This window comes from Cygnus atratus, chromosome 2 (genome assembly GCF_013377495.2).
Source record: "Cygnus atratus isolate AKBS03 ecotype Queensland, Australia chromosome 2, CAtr_DNAZoo_HiC_assembly, whole genome shotgun sequence".
NCBI classification, from domain to species: domain Eukaryota; kingdom Metazoa; phylum Chordata; class Aves; order Anseriformes; family Anatidae; genus Cygnus; species Cygnus atratus.
The window spans coordinates 11,289,687-11,315,527 of NC_066363.1; the positions used below are offsets into that span (position 1 = coordinate 11,289,687).

General features: G+C 38.0%; 1 protein-coding gene across 2 annotated transcripts in view; it reads right to left on the reverse strand.

The window, feature by feature from the left end:
* Window positions 1-25,841, reverse strand: part of LARP4B (La ribonucleoprotein 4B) — a 57,225-nt gene that overhangs the window by 7,888 nt on the left and 23,496 nt on the right. The window contains exons 3-14 of one of the 2 annotated variants that reach the window (XM_035564318.2): window positions 17,122-17,269; window positions 16,756-16,917; window positions 13,938-14,019; window positions 12,892-13,028; window positions 12,214-12,317; window positions 10,440-10,550; window positions 9,819-9,872; window positions 9,259-9,468; window positions 5,813-5,919; window positions 5,046-5,300; window positions 3,986-4,031; window positions 589-753 (exon numbers count right to left, since the gene is read on the reverse strand). In XM_035564318.2, the coding sequence (XP_035420211.1) occupies window positions 589-753; window positions 3,986-4,031; window positions 5,046-5,300; window positions 5,813-5,919; window positions 9,259-9,468; window positions 9,819-9,872; window positions 10,440-10,550; window positions 12,214-12,317; window positions 12,892-13,028; window positions 13,938-14,019; window positions 16,756-16,917; window positions 17,122-17,269 (1,581 nt within the window). The remainder of the gene's footprint in view (window positions 1-588; window positions 754-3,985; window positions 4,032-5,045; window positions 5,301-5,812; window positions 5,920-9,258; window positions 9,469-9,818; window positions 9,873-10,439; window positions 10,551-12,213; window positions 12,318-12,891; window positions 13,029-13,937; window positions 14,020-16,755; window positions 16,918-17,121; window positions 17,270-25,841) is intronic. The other variant, XM_035564321.2, reaches the window with a different exon arrangement.

Here is a 25,841-nt window from a genome sequence, read left to right on the forward strand (position 1 = left end):
TCTAAGGATGAAATCTATGAACAGCTACTGAACGTCAATTCTCACCTGCATCTCTACAGTATCTAGAGAGCAAACTTTGGTTGCCAAATCATAGTTATATTTTATCTTTGTGCAATATGACAAGACAACTCTTGGATCCAGCTGGTTTTGATAGCAGTTCTTGTTCCAGCTGTGATGCTTTGTGTATTAAGACTACATAAGCAGCTTCTTTATATTTCAGCACTTAAGCTTGTCACTTGAAAGTGTTTTATATACAGTTCAGAAGTCTTGACTTTCAAATAGGACGAAAATTAATCATTTTTCACGTGGGTCCATCAAAAACGCTGAGGCAATCAGGAACAGTAAAGAGTACATTTTCTAATCTCTGATAATCTACTTATGTGGGTGCATGTATTCCACACCATTTCAAAGAGAATACCCAACAAATTCTAAGATATAAATGCGGAAGGCAGTCGCACGACATTTGACAGCTGCTTTTTTTTAAAAGCATTTCTCACGACCTGTGTCTTTCTTACATATAAGACACCGAATCTGAAAACAAGAGATACGCAATCCTTTGTTTTCCCAATGAAAACATTGACTACTCACTCTTTCTTTTGACGTTCCTATTACCACACTGGACAGTCTGTTTTCAAAAAGGTCTTCGGTCTTTAAATTGCCAGCAGCCCCGGGTAATGGAGGAAAGCTAGATAAACCCAATTCAAAGCTAGGAGATGGAGGTTTTGGTGGTGGTGGAGACTGTGTTTGGCCTCTCTGGAACAGAAATAACATGCTGAGGTTACCACACTGGATGACAGAAAAGGAAGTCATGACAATAAGTGGTAATTTGCATTTGATTTATATGTGCGAAGCCCTACAGACCTCCCCCACCTCACTTCCCAAGAAAATCACAGTACCCAGGAATTCATTTCCCATTGGTGCCCTTAAAATGTTTAATTAGAATTTAAATAGGATGGCGTAAGTATCTTTAAAAATGTCACATGCATAAACTTTAGTGCTGCTGGTATAGTTAAGTCTTCTCCCTGACCCTTCTTTCAGGATGTGCAATACACTGACATGGAAAAGAAAAAGACCCTTTTAGATATCATCATATAGTGAAAATTCAGATATAAAGCCCATTTACGTGTTGCTGTTAATATTCCACGTGAAAGACAAGAGTTAACAAGAATCTTATATCGTTCAAGTTCAGATATGTTAAAAATTGGCAAGACAGCATGCCTTGCATTTAATGTAGATGACGGCACTTTTCATCAAATTTACTAAGTGACCATATGAATTCACATTAAAAATGCAAATAAGCAAAGTTATTTTTGAAACATGAACTTTTCTAATTAAACCTAAGAAAAACAAAGTTCCAGGCAAAAACATTATTGGGGTAAAATCTGTACCACCTACAGCATTTCAAGAATTAAATGAGTCCCTCAGGCAAAGATCACCCATGGAGACTGCTTGTAAGAATTTGTAAAACTGTTCTATTTCCATTGAAAAACTAAATTCCTTATGTTATACACTGTAACTTAAGTTACCCATTAACTTTGTCTACAACATGTAAACAAAGATGTAACTGTTTCATGACTGTGCTAACATTATCTCTGCTTCAAAATAGTAAATGCAAAGTTGTCTTTGAGATGATTCCTATTTTTGACAAGGGAAACAGTTACTGGTATATCGCTGAATGTGAGAATAATGCTTATAGACAGAATAGGAAAAATGTTGCATTACTTACTGTTTTATCCCCTTCTTTTTCAGAAGAGCAATAGACATACAAAACTACCCTTGAGATCCCTTCACAAACTACATTCTATGCCAAAAGATGTGTGTATCAGTTGGGAAATAGGGAAAGAATAGACACAGAAGCAAGAACAACTGCAGCCCTCAGGATTGCTACTAAATCAGCATTATGCCCCTCCAAAGACAGAATTCAAGAGCGTTACAGCAATGAATGGTGTAAACCTCCCAAAATAGAAGCTAGGTGACCCATCAAAGGGTCGTGGAAAGAAACTACACTTTATCCAGCTCAAACTGTAAGAGGGACAACCTTTTCCTTTTTAAAGTATTTCAAATCACAGAACTTTGTTTTCTTAAACAGGACTCAAGTCCTGTAATAGATACTGCTTTAGATATTCCTAAAAAATAGATCCCCCTAAAACTATGTAAGAGAGAAGTAGCATGGATATATTAACATCTTGAATTAGACGGACTAGGAAAGACTTAAACATAACTTAAGCTGCCAACTGCATAAAATTTCTCAAGTCAACTTATAATTGGCTTATGTCCCTATATAGCCTCAGATATAAACTGATCAATTTCAGGTTTCGTGTGCTTTCTCAAGCAAGGATGCATTCTTCCTGTAAGTGCTCCTTCTAAAAATTAAAAGGAGTCATCACTCCTTTCAAATACAGCTGGCTGTGCTGATGTCCTACATACAATACACAACCACTGCACACGAAATAGGATCCTGCGTTGTACAGTCTGAAGGTGTCAAATGTCAATCTTTCACTTCAGGATACGTTACCTAACAGTGTACGCACTGAGGGCGTGCAGCTGCTCCCACCTTTGTTGAAGCTGCAGTATGGGACAGTAGAGAGTACAGATTCATGGGCCAAAAGAGACTGGAAGGAACCTGACTACACAGGCTGCAGTTAAAGTCTGCTGCTGAGAAAAGGGAACTGGTAGACCTGACTTCCAAAGAAGTCAGTTTTATCAGTTTTACATTTAAAGTTAAAACAACCTTTAAAGTCAGCTGAGTCTGAAGAGCCTCTTTGTTCAGTAAGAGTGCCCCAGGTAATCCTTGCTCTTGCCACTCATTTATACATCATGCCTAACCTGTACCACTTCCTTGTTCTTTCAAAGGAAGGAAAAAAAGTCATTGATGGAAAAAACATCAAGCAGCTCTTAAAGAGCAGAAGAAATAAGTACTGAGAACCTTACATGTAATCTGATCTTACTGAGTTTTGAGAAGTTTGACAAGAACCAAAAGGAACCACTTGCCCTGTTATACTTCCTAAAGCCTTGACGTTCTTTCTTATCCACGTCCCATTAAACTACTCAACAGCAGGAGGCACCAGTATGCAAATGCAATTATTTCAGACTTCTGAGAATGTGTTATGGCTCAAGCAGTGGCATTTCTCTGCAACTGTAACGTGAATCATGAAATAATCCAGTGAGACTTCATGAACTTGCCACGTGAAACAGAAATGAATTGCAGAGAAGTGTCTGGTTTTAGCGAACCAAACCCTAAGCACTATAAAAATATAGCTAGTGGGTAGAAGAAAGAAATAAGTCCAGACTTTTCAAGTATTTATTTAGGTATCCACCTTGAGTTTAAGTTCACAAAAATCACGGTATTTCAAGCGTTAGTATATCCACCCTTATCAAGTGGTCCTGAACACCTTAGTGCCTCTTGCATAAGCAGAATCTCTCATACACTCCCTATAAATGAAGGATGACAATATGGTTCCTGAAAAAACCAGCTTTGTCCTTCCAAGGAGAACTAGAACTGTTTATTTTTTTATTTTTATTTTTTTTTAAACTCAGAGTTGGAAGTAGAAAGGGAGAAAGAGGGAGAGGTATTAGATTTAAGAAATATAACTGATCTCTTCATAACTAACATTCTAGTTATACATTATGTGACACATAGTTCTATACAATACTCAACGTCTACATGAATGATAATCAAATCTCAAGCTAAGCTAAAGTTGGCCCTCCGTGAATGCGAACAGTCAATCATACTGACAAAATAACACTAAGGTAGAAGTCATTTGCCATGACAAAAGAGTAATTTTAACTTTTTCCTGACTTTTGAATTAATGGACAATCTTCTCTGATACCCAAATGCAGTAAACTCCAGTGAATTTAATCAGCTATCTTCAGTCAAACAAGTTCTTATGCAATAGGTCATCTCACCTGCTATTACACATAACATCCATACTATTGCCTTGCTACCCCACTTTAATTATGATTGAATGCGATCATGAAAACTCACCGTAAACTTGTCCTCCCTTTTCTTTCGGTAGCCATACGAATTTTTCCTAAGGGAAAGAAAACAGTTATCAGAACCTCGCCTTTACATGAATAGAGAGATTAGTTTGAATCACTATTTCATTCATCTTTAGTTCTTAATAACCTGCCTACAATGTTTTAGGGGAAGGTTAGCAAACTCATTAAAATAAACACACAGACTTTATACAAGTCAGCATAACACACTATTTGCAAGTAATTCCTGAGTTAAAAGTGCATCTCAGTGCCAAATATGTCTAATGCTTAGACAAAACCTTTGAATAGCCGGGGAAAAGTTGTTTTTTTTTTTAAACACACAAGTTTAATACAGGATCATCTGCAAAAGACTCAAGTTATCTTCCAATTCTGTAAGCAACTCAAAATTATTTAATTGGAGACAAAAGCACAACCATCATTAAAGAAAGTACTTCTATAAAACACTTATTAGAACTGCACTGTATTTCAAAAATTCCAAGATAAACCTGCTAAATTCTCAAATTAAAATTGTTGCCATCAGTTTTCAGCTTCCCCCCCCCCCCTCAAACTGCACAACAATAGGTTTTCTTAGTTGCACATAATCCTTCTTCCTCCCTCCATACAAAGCCATCATCTTGGACATTGTAAACATCTAATATGGGTAAAATTCTGGTCTTTCGACTGAAAGTATTAAGAATAAGCTCTGCTGGTACAGATTCAGGTGCACGATCTACACTGTGACAATGGAATGGCAGAACTGCTTCATTAAAGTCAAACATGCAAAAAACTTTCCTACAACACCTAAAGAAAGCATAGAGGATTAGATCTATGTAAATTGTTCATCAGGTGCCTTTAATGGCTTTCATTTGGTAGGAAAGTATGCAGTTCCACTTTGCATTTTATTTCTCTATTTAGGACTTCCTCTGAAGTACTTTCCAAGATTTTAGGTATGAGGAGAGAGTCTCAGATTAAAACAGTAATGAGAACAGTACTGATAGCATTCCTCTTTTAGTAAAAGCAGCAGCACCGACATTGTGTTCTTCAGCAGACACCTACAGAAGCACACTCACCTTCCTCTACCTAATCCAGGAGACGAGTCCACGCTGGTCTGTTCCATTCGTCCAGTTCCTACTTCCCTCTTGGTGTAACTCGTAGTAGCATTCTGCATCCGTGTCCTGTTTTGTCCCGGCTGCCGCGTCTGTGGACTCCTGACGCCATTGATTAAACGATCAGCAGAAAAGTTGAATATTGTAGGACTGTCTAGAAGCCCAGGTCCCCTTTCTGCACTGGGTATTGTATGTCGTATATGGGACTTGCTAGGATTCCTACAAATTCAAAAGTCATTTCAACATATGTACTATGATAGATCTTCTGAGGCCTAAGTCTATACACAGAATTCAGAAGAAGCAAAATCTTTGGTCCTCTATTGAGCGTTTCATTTACATGTTAAAATATTCATTTGAACAGGCCACGTGAACTATCAAGTTAACCTTTCCATTGTATTTTCAACTCTGGCTTAACTGAAAACTACTTGAAACTGAAAATGCTAGATCAATAATACTGCTGGTCACTTACTATCATTCAGAATATTTTATCTGAACGTATTAAATCATGGAACAGAAGTTCTCAGCTTTCAGACAGTCCATTTGCAATTAGAAGCAGCATGTTCACTAACAATAGCAACACCATCTGGCCTTTGCTGTCACTTAACCTTGCACCAAGTTCAGTTGCACAAGTATTTTCAAGTTAGGTGGTGTTTCTAAGATAAGTAGATTAAAACCCCATATACCGGGTAATATAGTCCTGCATATATGGCTAAAAGATAAGTTGAACTTGCCTGTTCCTGGGAGGGTATTGTCTGAGTGTAGTCAGTGGAGAAGCAGCAGGCTTGAAGGTTGGAGATGTGAACCCATTGATAAATCCAGTATTTGGAAATGGTGTTACCTAAAAAAAAAAAAAAATATATATTGCATGCTCATAATTATAAGCAAACTGTATACTACTTTCTCTTAGCCTTGTATTTTATATCTACACAGGTATTTTATATTCTATATTTTATATTCTATATTCTGTATTTTATATAACTGAATATTCTATATTCTGTATTTCATATTCTACACAGGTCAGTACTTAAAAGAATGTCTCAAACAGCAATAGAGCATTTGCCCAGTACCTTGTAACCATCTTACAAAATGCTTTTTTTTGTTTTGTTTTGGTGGTGTTTTTTTTGAGAACACAGCCACTATATACATATATTCAAGCTCTGACTTGTTAAAAGTATTGAGAAATATTGAGCCAAAATTCTCAACTGTAGCACTCCTCCTCTTATTTCAGACCACACTATGAAGCGTCTCTAACCCTGAAGCCATACATTGTTAGTCTCTAATGTACACAACATGTAAATGTTTCTTATTTATATGCAAATCACTCCTTAAAATAAACCTTCTCCATTAGTTCCTCATTCTAGTTAGTTATCTTCCACATGACACCTACATAAAGCCAAGAGAACTAATGAATGTTAAACAGATCTGATTCTTTTTGCATCTTACTAACTTAAACTGCACGCTACTCACTGTCTCATTCCCAAAAGAAAACGCATTAGCAAAAGATTTTACGGGGGTGGGTGCATATCAACATCTGATATTAACAAGATACCTCAATTTGAAGCACATTCATATTAGCTTCCCCAACATCACTAGTGTACTTTTTTTTTTTAAGGGTATGAATGGGTTTCATTTAGGAAGTATTATTAGCGATAGCAAATGCTTGCTTATCGTCTTCTCTCCCTGGAAATAACTAAAATGCAGAAGAATAAGACTATTTTCAATTAACATTTACATCATACTCAGGAATAAACTTCCACATAGCACTCTTTCTGTACATAATTAAATGATGAAAAAAAGACTGCATCTTCCAAAAACAGCTGGGATTAACAGTTTCCTATAAATGGATCGGTAAACTTGTCTAAAAAAGCTTGTCTTTGTTCTTGTGAAACTTAGAGCAAATCACTAATCAATGAAAACACCAAAGCTGTCATCCCAAACTACTGTTTGCCTAACCTAGTGCATGTTAGCAAATGCTACCTCTGACTCCCAAACCAGACCCTTAAGTTTAATGAAGGAACAAAGTTTAATCAAAACACTGCTTTGAAGTGCTTTGTGCTTTGATATTTATAACTTGAACACTGTAAATTCAACCAAAGCTAGCAAACAGCTACTGAACCTGAATAATGAAAAAACACTGAATGCAGAAAAGGAAAATCCATTTAATTCATTGCTTAAATGGACACTAGCAATATTCACCTCTTCTTTCTTTAGAGGGATGATCCTTTTAGAGATAAAAACATATTTCCATTTTGCAGTAATGACAAATGCCTTAATTTGCTTTCTCCACAGAATTAATTTGATTCCTCAAAAGTACACCTATTTTTACAAATAGTACAAGACAGATCTTTTTTCAAATACTATTATGTACTTGATGAAGAAGTAGGTAATTTTAAAATTTGGAGGCCATGCTGCCGTACTCTAGTTTCAGAATTAAAGCTTTAAGCCCACAGTGTTGTGTGTATTTCATCACAAGCTGGAGATGAGAAAGAACAGTTAGCATTTATGCTGAAGCAGAAGACGAGAGAAACTTCTGGCATATGTGCACACCAGTCTCTACACGCAAACTGCAATCTTGTCTCATGAAAATTATTGCAGTATCATTGTTCTTCTTGGTCCCTGTTCTCCTCACAAATGATTTCTATTCAAATATAGCTTTTTCTATTGTGTGAAACCACCACGAAGGTTCAATAAATATCATACTACGTTCATGTACACAAACTGCAGCCAAATGCTGTAAAGAAGTGCAGCCAACCAACGGCAATATGCCTCAACACAGTGGGAGGCAATGCTCTGCCAGTTAATTTTCCTATTTTTACTAAGAAAGGTATGAGAACTTTTAATGCTGACAAACTTTTAAAGTCTTCCCCCAAAAGCCAGGACTAGTAAGCTTTCAGGAATACAAAGTTCCACGATAACTTAAGGCAGATGCACGCTACGTTGTGCTTGAACCTGTGGCCAATCAATCTACATGTACATCGGTGCTACCAAATGACTCCACTATTCCACAGCAAGACTTGTGAATAGCTGGGTTTCATTTTTCTAGAGTAAGAACCACATTCATTTTAGCTTCTGCTTAATAACATGTCTGCCTCTTAGGATAACATTGTTCGCTATGCTCGTTACCTTGTCTCCTCCACATTCTTCATCCCCCTTAAAAAGCCTTCCCCTGCAAGGGCTCTGGCTGCCTTCCCTATGTGTGAAGTGTTTAGCACACCAACTTTTTAATTAGCTTGCTGTTTGGTACACAGGAAGTTTGCTCAAGTTTGTTCAAGGACACTTTCATCCTCTGCCAAAAAAACTAAAAAGCTTCTGATTTTGAAGCATTACTACCCTAGTTTTTCAGCTGCGAGCAAAGAGGCATTTATAGAGGGGACAAAGCGGCTCCAACAGAGGACAACATTAGTCCCCGACTCATTAACAGAAAACTATATTCATATTAATTTCCATAGGATGACAATGGAAGACTAAAATGAGCCAAGAATGTCATAATGGAGGAAAAGATGGAACACTCACTGCAGGATCGATGTCCCAATACAGTATAAAAGGACTTACTGTTACCACTCTAGCTCTAAGGCTTACCCTTTTTTTTTTTTTTTTTTTAAGAATTTGAAAAATAATTAAAAAAACTTTTAAAATGCTTAACAGAATTAATTCTATTTTTTATTGCCAAAAAGATGCACAGAAAATATTTTACCCTGTTTGAAATGTTCTTAAGGGAATTTAGCAGGTTAAGCTAGAACTTCCCTGCTGGAAGACCAAGACACTAAATCATCCTCATTTATGTAATATGGTAACATTAAAGTTATTCAGTACAGATTTTTTTCTGGTATTCATGTACATATTCTGAAGATCTAGTTTCTACAGAAGATTTTTGACCATTACTGAAAGAAGTCTTCACTTGGCCATTATCAAGAGAAAACTTTGCTAATCTCCGGAAAGAACTACTGCCTCAAAACCTGAAAGATTAAGAAGAGAATCTTGCTCCAGGTTAAGAACAGATGCTATTCTCAATCTTGTACATCATGGAGAATTTTGAAGAACTGTTTTTCAAGAAGAATCAGCATCTTAAAACTACGCTTTTTAGGATACGTATGCTTCCTGTACCTCAAGATCAAGACTCCCTACCAAAAATACCAACTTTGAGCAGAATTAACTGCTTCTTAAGCAAGAGACTTACCAAAGCAGGGTCAAGGTAGCTGTGTGTGGTTGACCAGGTCTGTGGGGCGATTAAGCTGTACAACGGAAACTGCTGTTGGGGGCTGTATACTGGAGGTAAGTAAAAGGATGTTGTGTAACGCTGCTGCGTGTAGAGGTTCATATCCAGAGGTCTATATCCATTCTTTGGCAAAAATGTGTTTATAGCTATTGCCTTTGCTTTTATCCTTGCCTGCAAAGGAGATTAAATTATTTATTACAGCAGCCTTTCAAACGTAATCAGGATGGTTCAAACTAGCAGATCTCAAACTGGACACTTGTCAGTCATTGCTCTCTCCTTCAAGGAAGGCAGGAACTGCTGAATGCTTCCCTGCCGGCCTGATGCTGGGTTGGACATACTGCTGCCAGAAAGGAGGAGAAGGAGAAGTATAACAGCATCTGCTACATTTCAAAACCAATCTCCAGGTCAAATGGCTGCTGAGATTGGACCACCTTAATATATATCAGAAAACACAAGTGGGCCCCCTCAATAGAACAGAACATATGCGCACACACAAAAATAAAACTGAAAGCTCTACTTACCTTAATGGGTTTTCCTTGGAAAGTTTTCACTTCTTCTCTAAGGTATCTGTAAGCCTTTAAAAAGTCATTGTAAAATTTGTCAAATATAGTTTAAACAAAGGCAAGTTAAGTTTTGACAGGCTAAGCCTAACAATAATTCTTGAAGTGTCCGTAAAGAAAACCCCCATATTTAATCTGCATTTGGCCAGATTTAAGTTATCACTGCAGAAGTGCTTCAGTAGCATTAAAACAAGATTTTAAGTCTTACAAATGAAGTGTTTCAATGCGTCATTTAAAATATCAATGCTCTTAGTACATAGTATTATAGCTTTGGCCAGGAAGCCAGGATACGCAAACAAGATAAAACTTAAAGGATTATGTTTAATAGTACTGATAACTGAGTATTAGCTAATGGGAAGCACTACTGATTTTTAAAGGATTTTTTTCTTCTTAAGTTCTTACACATTTGTAATACAGCTTATAACACCTTTTCCAGGAGGACCCATGGGGGTTGGAGTTTGATGATCTTTAAGGTCCCTTCCAACCTGAGCCATTCTATGATCCTACAACCCAGCCAATCCTCTCTAATTTCATCCTTGTTTCCCGTTATAATTTCTAATGCTTCAAAAAAAAAAGTGTTACCTGCTGTGCATCAGCTTCTGATTCAAACGTGATGAACCAGTTGTCATTATAGGCAAACTCACAGTTGATAAACTTAGGCAAATTATCTCCTTTGAAAAGTGCTTCAACCTCCTAAGGAGAGCAGTTTTGACAAGAAGGAAGAAAAAAGTGTGGGAGAGAAGAAGTGGACAGACAAAAGAAAACATCAATTTGAAACAGGATTCAAAAATTCCTGGTAAGAAAAATTAAAAGCACTTTTCAGCTTACAGAACAGGAACCGAGAACTTCAGAACACCTACTCTAAGTGTTCTCTCTCCAAGCTCCCTGGTAGTTTGAAGAAAGAGAGGGAAGCACTGTCTAGGCCATATCAAAGCAGCTCCTGCTTGCTCCCTTGAGCTAGGGGAGATAAGCTATTTAGGCCATAGAGAGACGAGTAAATTTGGCATCAAGTGCAGAATTCTTCTGAAAAGCTGTTGCACCTTATCACTCCTGCATAAAACCACTTCTTCCTCCCTCCTTTTGTGAGGCACCAGTGTCCACGAGAGATGAGGAAGCTGATCCAGAACAATGTCTGCATGTCCCTTGTCCCTAGATCCATGGAGCCACAAAAACTTGTCCATACTGCATGGGATAGGAGATCCCTGACCTTTTGGCAGAAATTTGGAGATACACTTTAACTCAAGTGGCTACAGATTAATAGATTTGAGAGCAGGGTTTATGTTACCTGGAAAACAATGAACTGATTTTTATAGCAAAACACACCTTAGACTTATTATTTTGCACACTATTCAGTTTTGTCACTCAATTGAGTCAACCAGCATCAAAAAGCAATGCAACTTGGGGGGCCTTACAGGAGGTCAGAACATTGCTGCTTAAATAAAGCCTGACCATGCTCAGCCAGAAAATGTATCCTGTTAAGCCTGGCTGGTTAAGTCTAGATTTTCCAGTCCCACAAGTTTAAACACAATGTATAAAACGTTTCACTTCAGACTTCTCAGAACTTTGTTTTTGTTTTTAAGCATTTAAGAGAGACCACCCAGTGCTAATATATCCAACCTGACAAACCGATGACAGTAAGAAAAACAATATATTATATTAAAAGCCAGGCAGTCTTTGAAAGGCTACATTTCATTTAGAAAGTTAAAAGCAGCTGATATTTTTAAGCAGTGTACATAACACATCTAACTTCTTCCCTCTGATTCCTTTGAGCATTTTCTTTTGTGCTCCAGTCTCTCTAGGCCACTTGTTTCTTTACTGTAAGTTTTTAATCTAACAGTACTACTTGCACATTCAAAAAATCAAGCTCACCACTCTTATACCCATTCCACAAGCTAGCAAGATCCTTTGTGACTTGTTGACACCTTTACCTTCAGCATCGTGGGAATGTTCGCAGAGCTTTATGAACTTTACCCTGAAGAGGTGCAGCAATGCCATTTCCCATCCCAAGATTTATCTTCTCTCATCTTTGTTTACTATTTATCCAAATAGCTAAGAGCTAAATGTGTATGGATACGCCAGAGTCCAAGAAAATTATGGTATCTCTACTGAACACACAGCATCATCAGTTATTCAGCCCTCTTTAGAGCTACAGATTTTACTGCAGTCTTTCTATGAGTGATATGCTTCTAACAAATATATTTATTATCCAAACAAAAACTATAAGCTAAGGCTTAGAAATGCAGACAGTAATAAGAAACATAGTAAGAAATATGATGCTCTTATTAAAACCTGGGAAAAAAAATCTAACTTCCAAATATTAAGTAAGAAACGTTCCTCCTACTAAACAGTTACTTACTTCAATGGGGGTAGATTCAGGTACTTCACGTAAAATCACAATACAGCGATTCTGATTTGGCCTAACTTTTTCTCCCTTCTCATCCACTTGGACTAAAGGCAACGCTAAGAGAGGAAAAAAATGTATTTTAGCTGTCAGCAATCATAATAGCTTTGCACACCAGAAGATGCTGTGGACACATTTTTACGACAAAATTGTGCGTTAAACTTTAAATACTTTAAAATATTAAGAAATAATAGAAGACTGCTGATAATTTCAAACACTTGAAACTGAACAGACGTGTTCCTTGAACTCTCCACTCTTTTCCTACGCTTCCAGACCAGGAAATCTCAGTTCATTAGTTATCCCTTTGAAGTTGCACATTGAGTCTTGTTCTTCCTTAATTCTTACTTTAGGGGTAATGTCCAGTAGCCTTTTCTGAGAACCTAAACTCACATTACTCTCATTTACATAGATCATTACTCAATACCTCAAATGTGAAGTAGCTTTTACAGGGCTACCATTCCAAAAGCGTGATGGTCTAAACTGGAAGATGCCTGCTCTTTAAGCTTTACAGTAAGAAGGATGACAATTTACTGTAATACTTGACAAGCAAAATGAAAAGTTATTGAAAATCTTGATTAATAGTCCTACAGCAGTTACCAAAATGCATTCAAGCGTTGAGCTATTTTTACTTACATCTCAGCACTTCAACAATCAAATCCATATCAGTACTGAGTTTCTTGACATGATCAAGGTTTGCTACTGTCATTATTGGCACATACTGATCACTGTCCATCTGTGATATAAGGTACATGTCACTGGCAAGATTTTCTCTGTTGGGAGAGAAAAAAATGGGGACATGTCACAGACGTAGCTTTTTGTGATCTTTATAAACTTGAGACAAAAACTGGGTAGAAGACACATTCCTGCAGTAAGCTGTATTTTCAGTGTTTTCAGTTCCCCAGCCCATTCAACTTACCATGTTCAGCTGTTTCACCTCCCAGAAACCATGAAAATGACTTTTTTTTTTCCTTCATGCAACAGTACTGGCATCTTCCTGTTAAGGCAGCACATTACCCCCACAAACATGTAATACTGGTAAGCATTTATTACTTCAAATGACCACTGATTGCAACAGGCGATGCAGGAACATATGGATTAGGAGTTTTTCTAGGTTACTAAAACAGGTGTTTAGGATTTTTTTTAGACTAGAAACAAGTACTGAGAACAAATGGCTTTGATAAGCTTGCATCGGTCTATAATGGAATGTGTACGTTTCAAAGCCCTTAATTTTTTTAAACTGATCATTAAAAGATAAAGGAATCTACGGATGCATGTACAAAAATCCTAGTCTGTTTCAAGCCAAATTTTAAAAGATTAGTTTACTCAAAGCTTATCACATGGGTTAAGCTACCCAGTTTTAATTTGCAAAAGAAACCCAGTAACAATACAAGCTGTTACACATCAGGTATATTTTAACAACTCTTACTTCAAAGCAATATATCTACTAGCTTAAGTTTTACCCTCAGAAGTTTCACATGAGCTTTAGGAGGTACATCAAATATGATACTCTATCATCCTAAAAGGACCATCAACATGATTTTTCTGCTACCTTCCTCAAATTCTCATCCTTTCCAATCAGTTTTAAGTGGTAGTTGTGAAATATATTAACATACATGCCAAATTTGGTATGAGATCCTGTTGGTAATTCACCAATTTGCTACATTTAGGTATATACATACCTAGATAAGCAGAATTCCAGTGTTTTTTTCAGTAATTCTCGTAGATCTTCCTGCCCCTCTGGCTGCAACTGTTCGTTTCCACCTAGAATTAAAAAAAAGGTTAAAATTTAGTTCTGCTATATTATTAAACGACAGATATTTTAATCAAGTCATCATATTTACTACTGGCTGTCTATCTAGTAAACAATTTTCAAGTTCAGTAAACATTTGAGTATTATAGTTCACCACCCAATAAAACTGCAAAGGGAACACTTTATTTGAGACAAAAGAAAACCATATACACAGAGATTTGAAACAGCTTTAGAAGAACAGCTACAAACACATCACAGTAAATAGTGAACTGATGTAGCTCGTATACACGTCTTCCAGCCTCAGGAAACTAGCCAATTTCTAGCTGACTAAACCCAAGAACACAGCAAGAACGCAATGCAAGAGGCAGATCCATTCTTTCTTCCGTTCCCGCTCTAAATTCTTGATATACTGATTCAGAAAAGGTTTTTAAAATGTAGTTATGAAATATCAACAGGTGTGATCAATTAACAACAGAAATGTAATCATTAACCACCTCTCGGCAAAGGAAAAGAAGTTTTTTTCTTATATCCAGAGGCTTCCAAATTATTGCATGGAAAACAATTTTTTGTTCATTTTAGTTTGGATCTAGTATGCTATAGTCAGTCAAGTGAAAGCTAAAAGTGTCAGTGGGAGAACTGTTTAAAGATCAGAACTTCGATAAATTTCTAAAAGCCACACTAAAGTGTTCAGTAACATGTTACGCTATCAGGAATAGTGCAACCAGCAGGACCAGGGAAGTGACTGTCCCCCTGTACTCTGCTCTGGTTAGGGCACGCTTCAAGTGCTGTGTTCAGCTTTGGGCCCCTCACTACAAGAAGGACATCGAGGCCCTGGAGCATGTCCACAGAAGCTGGTGAAGGTCCTGGTCCTGGTCCACAAAGCTGGTGAAGGGCCTGGAACACAAGTCCTGTGAGGAGCGGCTGAGGGAACTGGGGTTGTTTAGTCTGGGGAAGAGGAGGTTCGGGGGAGACCTTATCGCTCTCTGCAACTACCTGAAAGGAAGCTGCCGGGAGCCGGGGGTCGGCCTCTTCTCACAGGTAACTAGTGATAGGACTAGAGGGAATGGCCTCCAGTTGCACCAGGGGGGGTTCAGGTTGGAAATGAGAAGACATTTCTTCTCAGAAAGAGCAGTCAGGCATTGGGACGGGTTGCCCAGGGAGGTGGTGGAGTCACCGTCCCTGGGGGTGTTCAAGGAAAGGCTGGACGTGGTGCTTAGGGACATGGTGTAGTGGGTGACACTGGCAGTAGGGTGATGGTTGGACCAGATGGTCTTGGAGGTCTTTTCCAACCTTAATGATTCTTAATGTAAGTTAGCTAAAGCTATTGCACACAAACTATTACCCTCTATACCCTTCCCTTCTTCAGTAACCTTCATCCTTTTCTTCAGCTCTCCTTAACCTTTCTTCTTCCTAATGCAACTTTTAAATTTCCTGCCAGTATTGTCCTTCACATGTTCTATTTCGAGGTAGATAATGCCAACATCTGAAAAATATATATGTTGCATACTAACCAGTATTCCCTTTCCCCCATCTCCTCTTTCTTGCTTGGACAAAACCTAGCAAACATTATTTGGTAAGACCAAAATTATATGCATTTTTAAATATTATAATGAAGAACAGACAATAGTTGGAATCACCTATATGATTATTTATCAAACAGAATAGATGCAACCTGCTGTTCAGCTGCTTTATAACACTATTCAACTCTTGTAAGAAATTAACTACTTTGGACAAGTAAAGCATATGCTGATTAAGTTCTAACGTAAGTTGAGGAAAACCGTTCCCTTCTAGAGTGCTAGGCACCATTAATGTAATTTCTATTTGCCAGTTATTATTTAATATTCCACAACAGCACCTTTAAGTAGAAGTGTCAAAAGAACTTTGTTTTCAACACAAGTAAGAATGATGCCAGCAACTGTGTCTAATTTCAGGTGTCTTTATTCCAAATATTATGGATGCTATTCTGGTTATTTAAAATACATGTTATCGTCAGCTAGCCACAATAAATAAGGGGCAGACCTCTCAGGAATCTCAAAACAGAAACACCCACAGCACATTCTCCTCTTCTTCATCCCTTATCTCAGTTGAACTAGTAATCCTACACAAATCTAGCAGACCTTCTGTCCGTTTCAGTGAAATATAAGCATGGCTTAATCTCTACACTAGTTTCCAGAAGTTTCTTAAAACATGCCATCTGGTATAGACTACAATTGCTAACGGCTGTACTGGAAAAAAAACATGAAGGTCAAAGAAATTACATTAAGTTGTTGCTTATTTTAGCATTTTAAGTACTAGGCTCATCTTTAAACACACTAAACTTATCACAATAATACTTGTGAAAGACAAATAGTATGTGAATTTCATCTCAGCACTTGACCCAACTAGAAGCATGCAGAGTAGACAGGTGGATTATCAACAAATACAAATATCAGCACTAGGGACTTGCATTCGAAATATTTCAGAAGAAAATATTCAGTTACATCCAAAAGTTACAACTGGTTCTGTACGCATCTCGTGAGGCCTATTCTCTTAACAGGAAGACTGTTTTCTAAACATGCCTTTTCTAAACATGCCTGAGACCAAAAAGGAGTTTTTTTTCCCCACTAGGATGTGTCTACAGAACATATACACTGAACAAATATATATATATATATACACACACACATACATATCTTTTAATGGATGTTCATTGTTCAACTTTTTTTTTCTTTTAAATCAAGCCCAAACAAATATCAGCTTTCTGTTACCTGTCTGAGCAGTTTCATGCATAGACTCATACTCAGAATGATCGAGAGCCAAAGGGTTCATATCTGTCTGGTCTGACACCGAAACAGCTGGCGACGGCTCCTGCAGTTCTGTCACCACTGCATTCTGATGCTTTTTGTCGCCGTCTCCATTGGCATCCAGTCCTGTAGTGGAGATCGCAGAGGTAACACACTCAAAAAATCTTCCTTCCAAGCACAGTAACATTATAGCTGAATCTAAATCTCAAGGATAAGAGTTGCTTACATACTTGCATTCGTTTTTTAAATACAAAATAAAAGTTGAAAGAGTTCTGCACTGATTTTTTAACCTTTGCTTGAGCAACAGCCTAAAGACTATGTTATTCGTACCTTCTTTACAGGAATCTGGGGGCTGGTCAGGTATTTCTTCCCACGTTTTGCTCACACTACCATCAGTGGCACCACTTGCTTCCAAATGTAACATATGATTTCCCCACACCTTTGCATTAGGATTTAACTCAGAAACCTTGGCTGATTCCTACAAAAGAAATTTTTATTTTGGTTACGCGCTTTGTGGATACACAGCACACACCTATGTGCATGCACATACATTTCAAAGAATAGTACCCAACATACATCTTAATATGGTAGTGCCAGGTGTTTTCACACCTGAACGTATTGACTGAGTTGACATCCAATAGTGATTTTAGGTACAAAAATATCTGAACTGTGTAGCACGGAATTCATTTTCCTGATTAAGAAACACCAGAAAATACTAGCCAAGCGGCACAAACTACAACAGACATTTCACTCTCTGCTTTTGACAGACTGATGCAACCTGAACTTGCCCTAGACTTCAGGCAAGTCTCTAACACACGTTAACAATAATAACAATTTTATTTCATCTGCTTCTGTGAAGGAACAAAATCAAATACAAAACCATGCTTGGTTTTCCTTTGGACTCTCATTAGTACATAACAAATAGTTTTAAGGAAGCATTACAGAAAACTGTGCACGAGATGTGTGACAACTACCTTTACTTCCAGAGAAGAAACAGCATTAGCAAAAAATTAGGGTAGTTTTTTTTTCCCTAGGCAAGACAAAAAAAGGAACAGATTACCAGTTCCAGTTAAACCATCGTGATCTACCTCCGTTAACCTGGACTGGAAATCGTTACGTTTAATGGTAATATATAGAGATATATAACTGTTATGTGAAGAGTTATATTTGCACTTCAGAGACTGCTCTCTGCAGTGCCAACATCTACAATATTTTCTTCTAATAGTTTTCTCTTATTTTGCTACCGCTCAAGCAAAATGCATTATTTTATTCCACGTCCATATCTTTGGTATGTGCTAATATGATTAACATATTGCAAAAGAGTGGTACCCATGATATCACGTACTACTTAGACTTATTAAAATTTGTTTTGTGAATTAAGGGATGCTAGGAACATCATGTAGTTCAACATCAGCACTTCAAATCTCCATAGAGCTTTGATAATTCTGAACACTGGCACCCAGGTAAGTTATTATTGTGCATGGAAAGCAAACCCAGAAGGTAGGAAAATCTAAGGAAACTCAAACACATGTATTAAATAACAGAGAAAGGGCTGTTACAAAGTAGAAAATTACAAAGTAGAAAAGACGTTGGACATTACTACTTTAATAGTAAGGATTCAAAGATGATAGCAAGTTCCACCAGTTTCCATTTTTTAATGCAAAAAGCCCCCCTAACAGATAAACTTAGCTGCTAGCATGATCCACTGCTGGCACTGCAATTGCTGGGCAAGGTCAGAGCAGCTGCCGCAACGCGGTCAGTGCGGAGAACAATGCTAAGCGCCAGCTCTGCTCAGAGGCAGAGGAAGAAGAGCAGCAGCTGCCACAGGTCATGTTTGTTGCTTTCTTACCCCAGCTAGCCAAGATGCAGTCTAGCTCATTCCCCATGCTTCTCCTGCAGCCATTCGTTTCTACAGCACTTCAGAAGAAGATCTCCAGAAGTGAGCAAAAGGTTTCCTAACTGCTATCAAGCAACAACTTTAAGATTTCAGGAAATCCACAAACATTTCTTCCTATACGAAGGTAAAGAGCACTATTAACAGCCTTCCACATACCAAAGTGTTCGTCTCAAGTTCATCTAGAGATTGAGAATTCACAATCAAGACACTTTACCCAAGGTTTAAGCTTTCAGACAAGGTAAACAACCAAAAAGGAAATATCAATATTTAGTAACATTTTGTACTATTCTGTACATTCTGTTTAACACTACATTTTGCAAAGGAAAGAGACTGATCAGTTTCAGGACAAAAAACTCATATGAAACTGTTAACTATTTAACGAAACCAAGGTTTGACTTAGTTTATTTCAATTACAGCTTCAGCCTCAAGCTTTAACATCAGATCACTTCTGCAGAATACTTACAAATTCATCTTCATCTTGCCATCCCCAAATACCAACATTTTCTGATGCTACCAGTTGATAAGGGTATCTTCCCACAGCATATGATGCACCTGTTAAATCTTCAGTTTTGTTCTGGAAGTTTTTGCTACCTTTATGTCGTCTGGCATTCTTTACAGTTCTGTCAGAAATTTTATTATTCCATAAAAAGCCCATCAGATATTGACCATTATCTGCAGTGACACAGTCAGAACACAGCTGATGTGTCAAATCAGCACTGCCACCCTGCAGACTTAAGAAGTGTGACCACATTTCAACTTGGGGATTTTGTCTGTCCAGTTTATAGGAACACTCTTGGTTACTCAATACATCTTCCACCAGATCTAATACGCACCTCTCACTGCATCCCTGAAATCCTTTGGCACCAGAAGAGGCGCTGTGTATTTCATATGAAGGAGTAGCAGCATATTTGTCTACCTGCTCTGGGTCAACAAAAGCTCCAAGCTCTGTATTTGAGAAAACCTTGTGCTCTGACTGTTCACAACTTGTGGTCAAGTCATTCGTTTGAGTGTTTAATACGTAACTGGTATTTTTCAGTTCAGTAGACTTGGCTTCTAACTGCTTTGAATTCCCAGTGGTAAAAGCATCTACTGTGCCAGCTGACAGACTAGCAACAGTGAGGTTTTCCTCCGTTGAGTGGATACTGACACACTGTTTTGCTTCATTCTGAAGATGACATTCATTTACATCACACACACTTTTTTCATGAGTTTCTGACTGTACTTCAGTAACGGGCCCAGAAGAAACTTGGGTATTCCTGAATTCTGGCTCTGGGCTGGCACGGTTACATAACTGACTCTCTTCCATTGGTTTATGATGCACATGAGAATATGAATTTTGATGCAATGAAGGTAAACAACCAAGGTCTTTATGAAAAAGATTAGTATCTTCAGAAGTTTGAGAGTCGTTTATTAATTTTACACTCTTGTACATACAACTGTCCAAAACTGCAGGTACAGCGAGCCCAGAGCAAGTATTTTGATCACGAGTCAAGTCTTTATAGAAATTTAAGGTGCTGCTGTCATGATCAATAACATTAGCATCAGAATTCTGTTTTACATTTTCCGTCTTGTTATTAATCGTTTCATTTGGATGAACTTCAAATTTTGTCTGTTTCACAGATTCTATTCTATCCCCAGCTACTGTGTCCAAGTCAGTCCCTGCACTCCACTGATCTTCCACTACATGGAAGGAACATGCAGCCTGTTGCTTGTCTTGTCTACAGTTTGAGTCCACTTTATTCATATCCTCATGTTCCACAGACACAGAAGAGACACTGCTTTTGCTATCTGAATTTGAATAGTTGCATACTTTACCTTTATTCCCTAGTGACTGTTGTGAAATCTGAAATTCAAGGCTGTTTTCCTTTAGGAATATTTCGTCTGTGCTTGTGTTATGAAGTTCACAAGATGCCAAAGCACCACTTACCCATGATTGAGTTCTGCTCAATCTACGACCTTCCTCAAGCACGTCGTCTTTTAGCTCAATGCTACTCATACAGACATCTTCCTGCACGATCCTTTGGCATGCGCTTTCAGTTGATGTCTTGTTTTCAGTGCAATCCTTAATTTGAGTTTGAAGATCAGAATTTCCTTCCAAGCTTTCATGCATATCAGTCACATTCAAAGTTTCACAGCTATGCAGAACTGTACCTGTGCATTTCTCTTTATCTTTCAAAAATTCTTCCAAGGTGCTGTGATGTTCACATGAGTCAGGAGCAAGCTTTTGGCTATTGCAACACCTTCTTCGAAATGTTCCGTTTTCCACAGACGAGTTTTCTTCACTTGCTGGCTTTAGGCAGCATTTTTCAGCAAAGTTTTCTACATGTTGACTCATCAAAAAAGAGTCATTGCTTGTTTCATGCAACTGTAATGATAATTCAAAGTTACCCTTCATATTCTCTACCACTTGCTTAGTATTTACGTCCTTTGCAACAATTGAGGAATGCATACTTACAATCTCAGAATCATTATTTTCCTCAATTTTCCCTGAATTGCATATTCCAGTGTTTAACAATACACTAGAAGTACAATCACTAACACATTTCATGTTTTCTGAATTAGGGCTGTTTTGGTCCTCTTCAGCAGGATCCACAGTTTTTACGGAATCACAAGTTCTATTAAGTGATTCATTCCAACTGACACCGTTCTCTATGTCATATTCCTCCTCTTGTTGATTCTCAGCAACAACTTCATCGTATACTTTTGCTCCTAAGCCAACTGTTACTATACTGTCAGTGTTTAACATATCCATATGACACCTGTCAGCCAGTAAGTTATTGTAAGAAGATTGGGTGTCCATGTTACAATATTCCTTTGTTTCATTTTTCTGCATATTTGACCTGTCCTCTTTTTTACACACAATCCATTCTTTCTGTGAATTAAACTTAGCTTCCACTTGTGCCGATTGCTGCACTGGAAATTCCTTCCCAGTGTCTAGAGGCTGTGCCATGCTGCACATTCCTTCATCAGTAACAGCTGAGTTATCTACGTCTGCTGCAATCTCTTCATGCACAGTAGCTGGCACATCTTCATCCCCTCGCAGATCTTCAGCATCTACAACACAAAGGCTGTAAAACTCCCTATCTTTTGAATGTTGTCTGTTGTCTACATCAAGATAGGAAAAGGTTGGAGATATCTGCCTATGTGAACTTGAAATTTTTTGTGAGCTGTCACTCCTATCGTCTTCAACATTTACAATCGTTTCGTGTAGTCTTGAATGGTTGCATGTAACTGCATAATCATCCAGAAAATTTCTATTTAAGGAAATTTCATCCTGTAGGGCTTTGTCTGTGACGGCCGGTACACATGAAGTAGAAATATGATATATTGAACAATGCTCTTCTGCAGATACATTTTCATTATTACTATTATTTTCTACATCGTTCATGTGCTGACCACTATTATTAGATTTTTTAGGTGCTCGTTTTTTAATAACCCCATCTTTCTTTTCTTCACTTTTCTGCAGACTTCTGTACCCACCAGAGACCTTCAAGAGGTGACTAAAGGAACTAAAGAAGCTTAAAGGTCTGTCACATGATCTCCTAGAGCTCTCACAGTGACTGTTCTCCACGCTTTTGTATGACTGATACTTTGCTTTTCTATCCCAGAGCCCAGATTTAGAATTTGACGCCGCGCAATCATCGGTACAAACGCATTCAGTGCCGGCTATCCCAGCCGCCCCGTTAACCGTCCTTCCCACTGTACGCAGATCCTTGCTGTCTACAGTTCCTAAAATTGAAGATAAAGTTTTACTTATCCTCGAGTCTGGTGCCTCCTCTTCCACAGATTTTTGTAACAAGCCAGTTTTCTCCTCATTTGTGCTGTTACTCAACTCCTTACTGAAGCAGCAGCCCATGTTCAATTAGTGTCAAAGGAGCCTTCTCATTGCAAATCACCTTCCTCTATACGCTAAGCTAGCTTTCTACAGCTACTGAGGAGACAAGCCAACACCCAGCTGCCAAAAATAGCACTTTAAAACCATGCAGGGGTTCATATGTCAGTGCCACTCAAAGTCCAAATCCCAGTTGCTGAGCAATGTTTTAGTGTTTCATCATATGCGCTGCAATATTCAAGCCAAATAATTTTCCTAATGAGATTACAGTCTGTTTACAAGTATTACTAAGTCTTACGAACTTCCATTGTTTAATTTCCTGAAGGTTCCTTCATCCAAATCATTAAAATATTTAAATGACATCTTTCACAATGTCTGTGCGCCAAAAAAGCTGCCTGCTTTCAAGCTTAACGTGATTCCCACTTTCTATACTAGGAAAAATGCAGTCTGGCTTCACATGTTTAAACCTGATTTGAAGACTAAATTAGTGGAAGCTATTAGATCAAACAAGTTCTGTGCCATTTTCTCCTTCTCTTCCTTCCCCCTAGAGCTGAATCTACACCGAGATGACTTCTTTTGGAAAAACAGGCTAAAGATAGATAAGACCTCATGTATTCCATTGAACAGTCACTGTACGTTATCAGAAGCTAGCTCTGTTCCAGGATTTTTTTTTTATCATTATCTGTGTGAAGAAAAAAATCGCTCTGTGAATTACAGCACTGGAAGAGGCCTCACAATCATCTAGCCATCTTGTGGAACCGTGGCAGGATTAAGTATACTTAATTTCCCCCCCAGAATTGTGTATTCTTTTACAAAAAAACTCTAAAGATTTTAAAAGGTAGTTTGACTAAATGCTGCCTCTCCCAGAAGTCTGTCAACAGTGAGTTTTGTTTATTGCATGTAAACTGACTTCCTTCTATCCTCCTGAGAGCACAGACCATCTTTGTGAATGCTTTTAAATATTGGAGGACTTCTGCTACTCTAAGCCCCTTCATATGTTAAAAAAAGTGATTCTCCTTCAAAAATAAAAGCCCAATAAAAAACTGAAAATACCCAAACTTTTCTGTTCTAAACAGAGTTGCTCTTATTTGCTCTTACTTAACTTTACAACATTTATATCTCCTCTCAAATCCATCGGTGTTATTTCAAATTTGGAGCCCCTCCTTCAGAGAGCTTGCAGACTCTACCACCACTCTACCCCATCAGTTAAAATATACCAAAAACACTGATGAAGGCAGGACAAGACAGACCCTTGAAGTACCTATTTCAAATGCTCTTTCAGCTGGACATCGAACTGAGTGCTATTTTTAATTGGTTATGCACCTTATGGCAAGTTTAATCAAGATGTATTTGAACTAGACTTTCAGTTTAGCCTGGTAGTTTGCCTTCATTGTATTCATACAGCAGCATAAAAGGGTACTAATGCTAATTGAAACAGTTAACTTTCAGATAACTGGAACTAGATCTAGTTCAATTTTTACTAGAAACTATACTTGCAGGGTGATTGTTGCTTAACACATCTAGATCCATGCTTTGGTTTTCCATTTTATTTTTTTTTAAACATGATCGTCATTGTAACTTACTTTACAGCTGCTTTCGTGGCAAGTCAAGTAGCCCACATAATAAGGCTTCGGACATGATCCAGCCTTATTTAAGTGATCATTACGGTCCCTATCACTGCCATATCGGAATCTTACAGTGTTTTGTAAACTGCAGTAAATTTTGTAAATTACAGTATTGCAAACTTCAAAAACTTCAGGATTTTTTCATAAACCAGAGAAGCCCATAGTCACTTCTTCCTTTCAACCTCCCTTACTTCCTTTACTCCAACAGGAAAACCTACTGCTATCAACAGAGGAGTATATGTAGCTGATGCTTAATCATAATTAAATTAAGCATTAGTTCTTCTTTTACTCGTTCATGTCTAGCTAGTAAATAAAGTTCACATCTGTTTAACGAACCAAAAGGAAGCAAACTTCCTTTGTTCCATATTGAAGAGTGAGGGAAAAAATGATGCTGCACTGAACCACAGTAAGCAGAAGCAGGCTGAACTAAAATCAGGTGGAAAGAAAAAAAAAGGTCTTGCTATCTCAAACTGTTCGCAATCTTTTGACAACAACTTGCAAATACAAGGTAGTACTGCGCAAGTGCAGAAGCACTCTTGAAATTCAAATGTTTCACTTCAGACAGCCTCCACTGCAGTCACCATGAAGTACTCCTGTAGTAACAATAGAGTTTACAAATTTAGCAGCTTAAACCAGACTAGAGGTCAATCATCCCATAAACCTGACAGGTAATGCTTAAGGGATAATGTCCTCCCCAAACAGAGGTGAGAATCTGAAACCATTCACCTCCTTTCCTAACACAGCTGAAATGCTGTTGTTCTTTTCTCTGAAGCTTTCACGAGATATTCAAATATTTATTTCAAGTAGCTTCTTATCCTACTTCTCTTATATTCTGTACACAAATGCTCCACGTAACACAAAAAAGCATAACGCTATAATGAAGCTGCCAGCATAGCTTTTTCTCCCCAGGCAAGCGTTCTGCTTGCAGGACAAAGGAATCAAAAGAAATGATGTTTCAGATTGTACTATACATTTAAATGCCATATACATTTAAGTGCCTTTGGCAGACTCAGATTAGTACCTAGAAAAGAACCATACTGGCTAACTTTCAGGGGAAAACTCCTACTCACCACTAATCCTCTGACCATTAAGAAGATCACTGAATTGGCTAGGAAATAAATACATTCCCGCTCAGCAAGTCCACTTCGAAATCACAGAGTACCAAGAGAAAGGTTACCCTGCCCCCCGGGTTATCTAACACACCAAGCCTTCCAAGCACCTGCAGCTATACTGCTCTCAAGGATAGGAAGTCTGATGCATCATTGCTGCCATCTGCTGCATTTTTTTTTAATTCTCCCCTGGGACAAAGTTATTCAAGCTGTATCCAGCTTGATTCAGACTTAAAGCTATGCCAAGGCACTCCCCTCTTTAGCATTCCCTGGAACGAAGTGCAGGGAAAGGGGGAGGTGGCTGTTTGTAAGAGGTTTTGTTGTTGTTTGAAGAAATGCCACGGGCAAACAATTCAGCTGTTTTTAATGTCTGCATAAAGCCTCACTAGTACTTCCAAAGTTTATAACTTCTCAGAAAAATCTCTCGTCAGGTAAAGTAGCAGCATGATTTCCCCCTCTGTGATACAGCCATCACTAAGCACACGCTTTCTGGTGAGGAACTGAGAGCCTCTAAAAGACAGACCTGGGCAAAGTCCACTTCTCTTGTGCCTTAACAAGCAATTCTACTATCAGCTAATGGAGAGAAA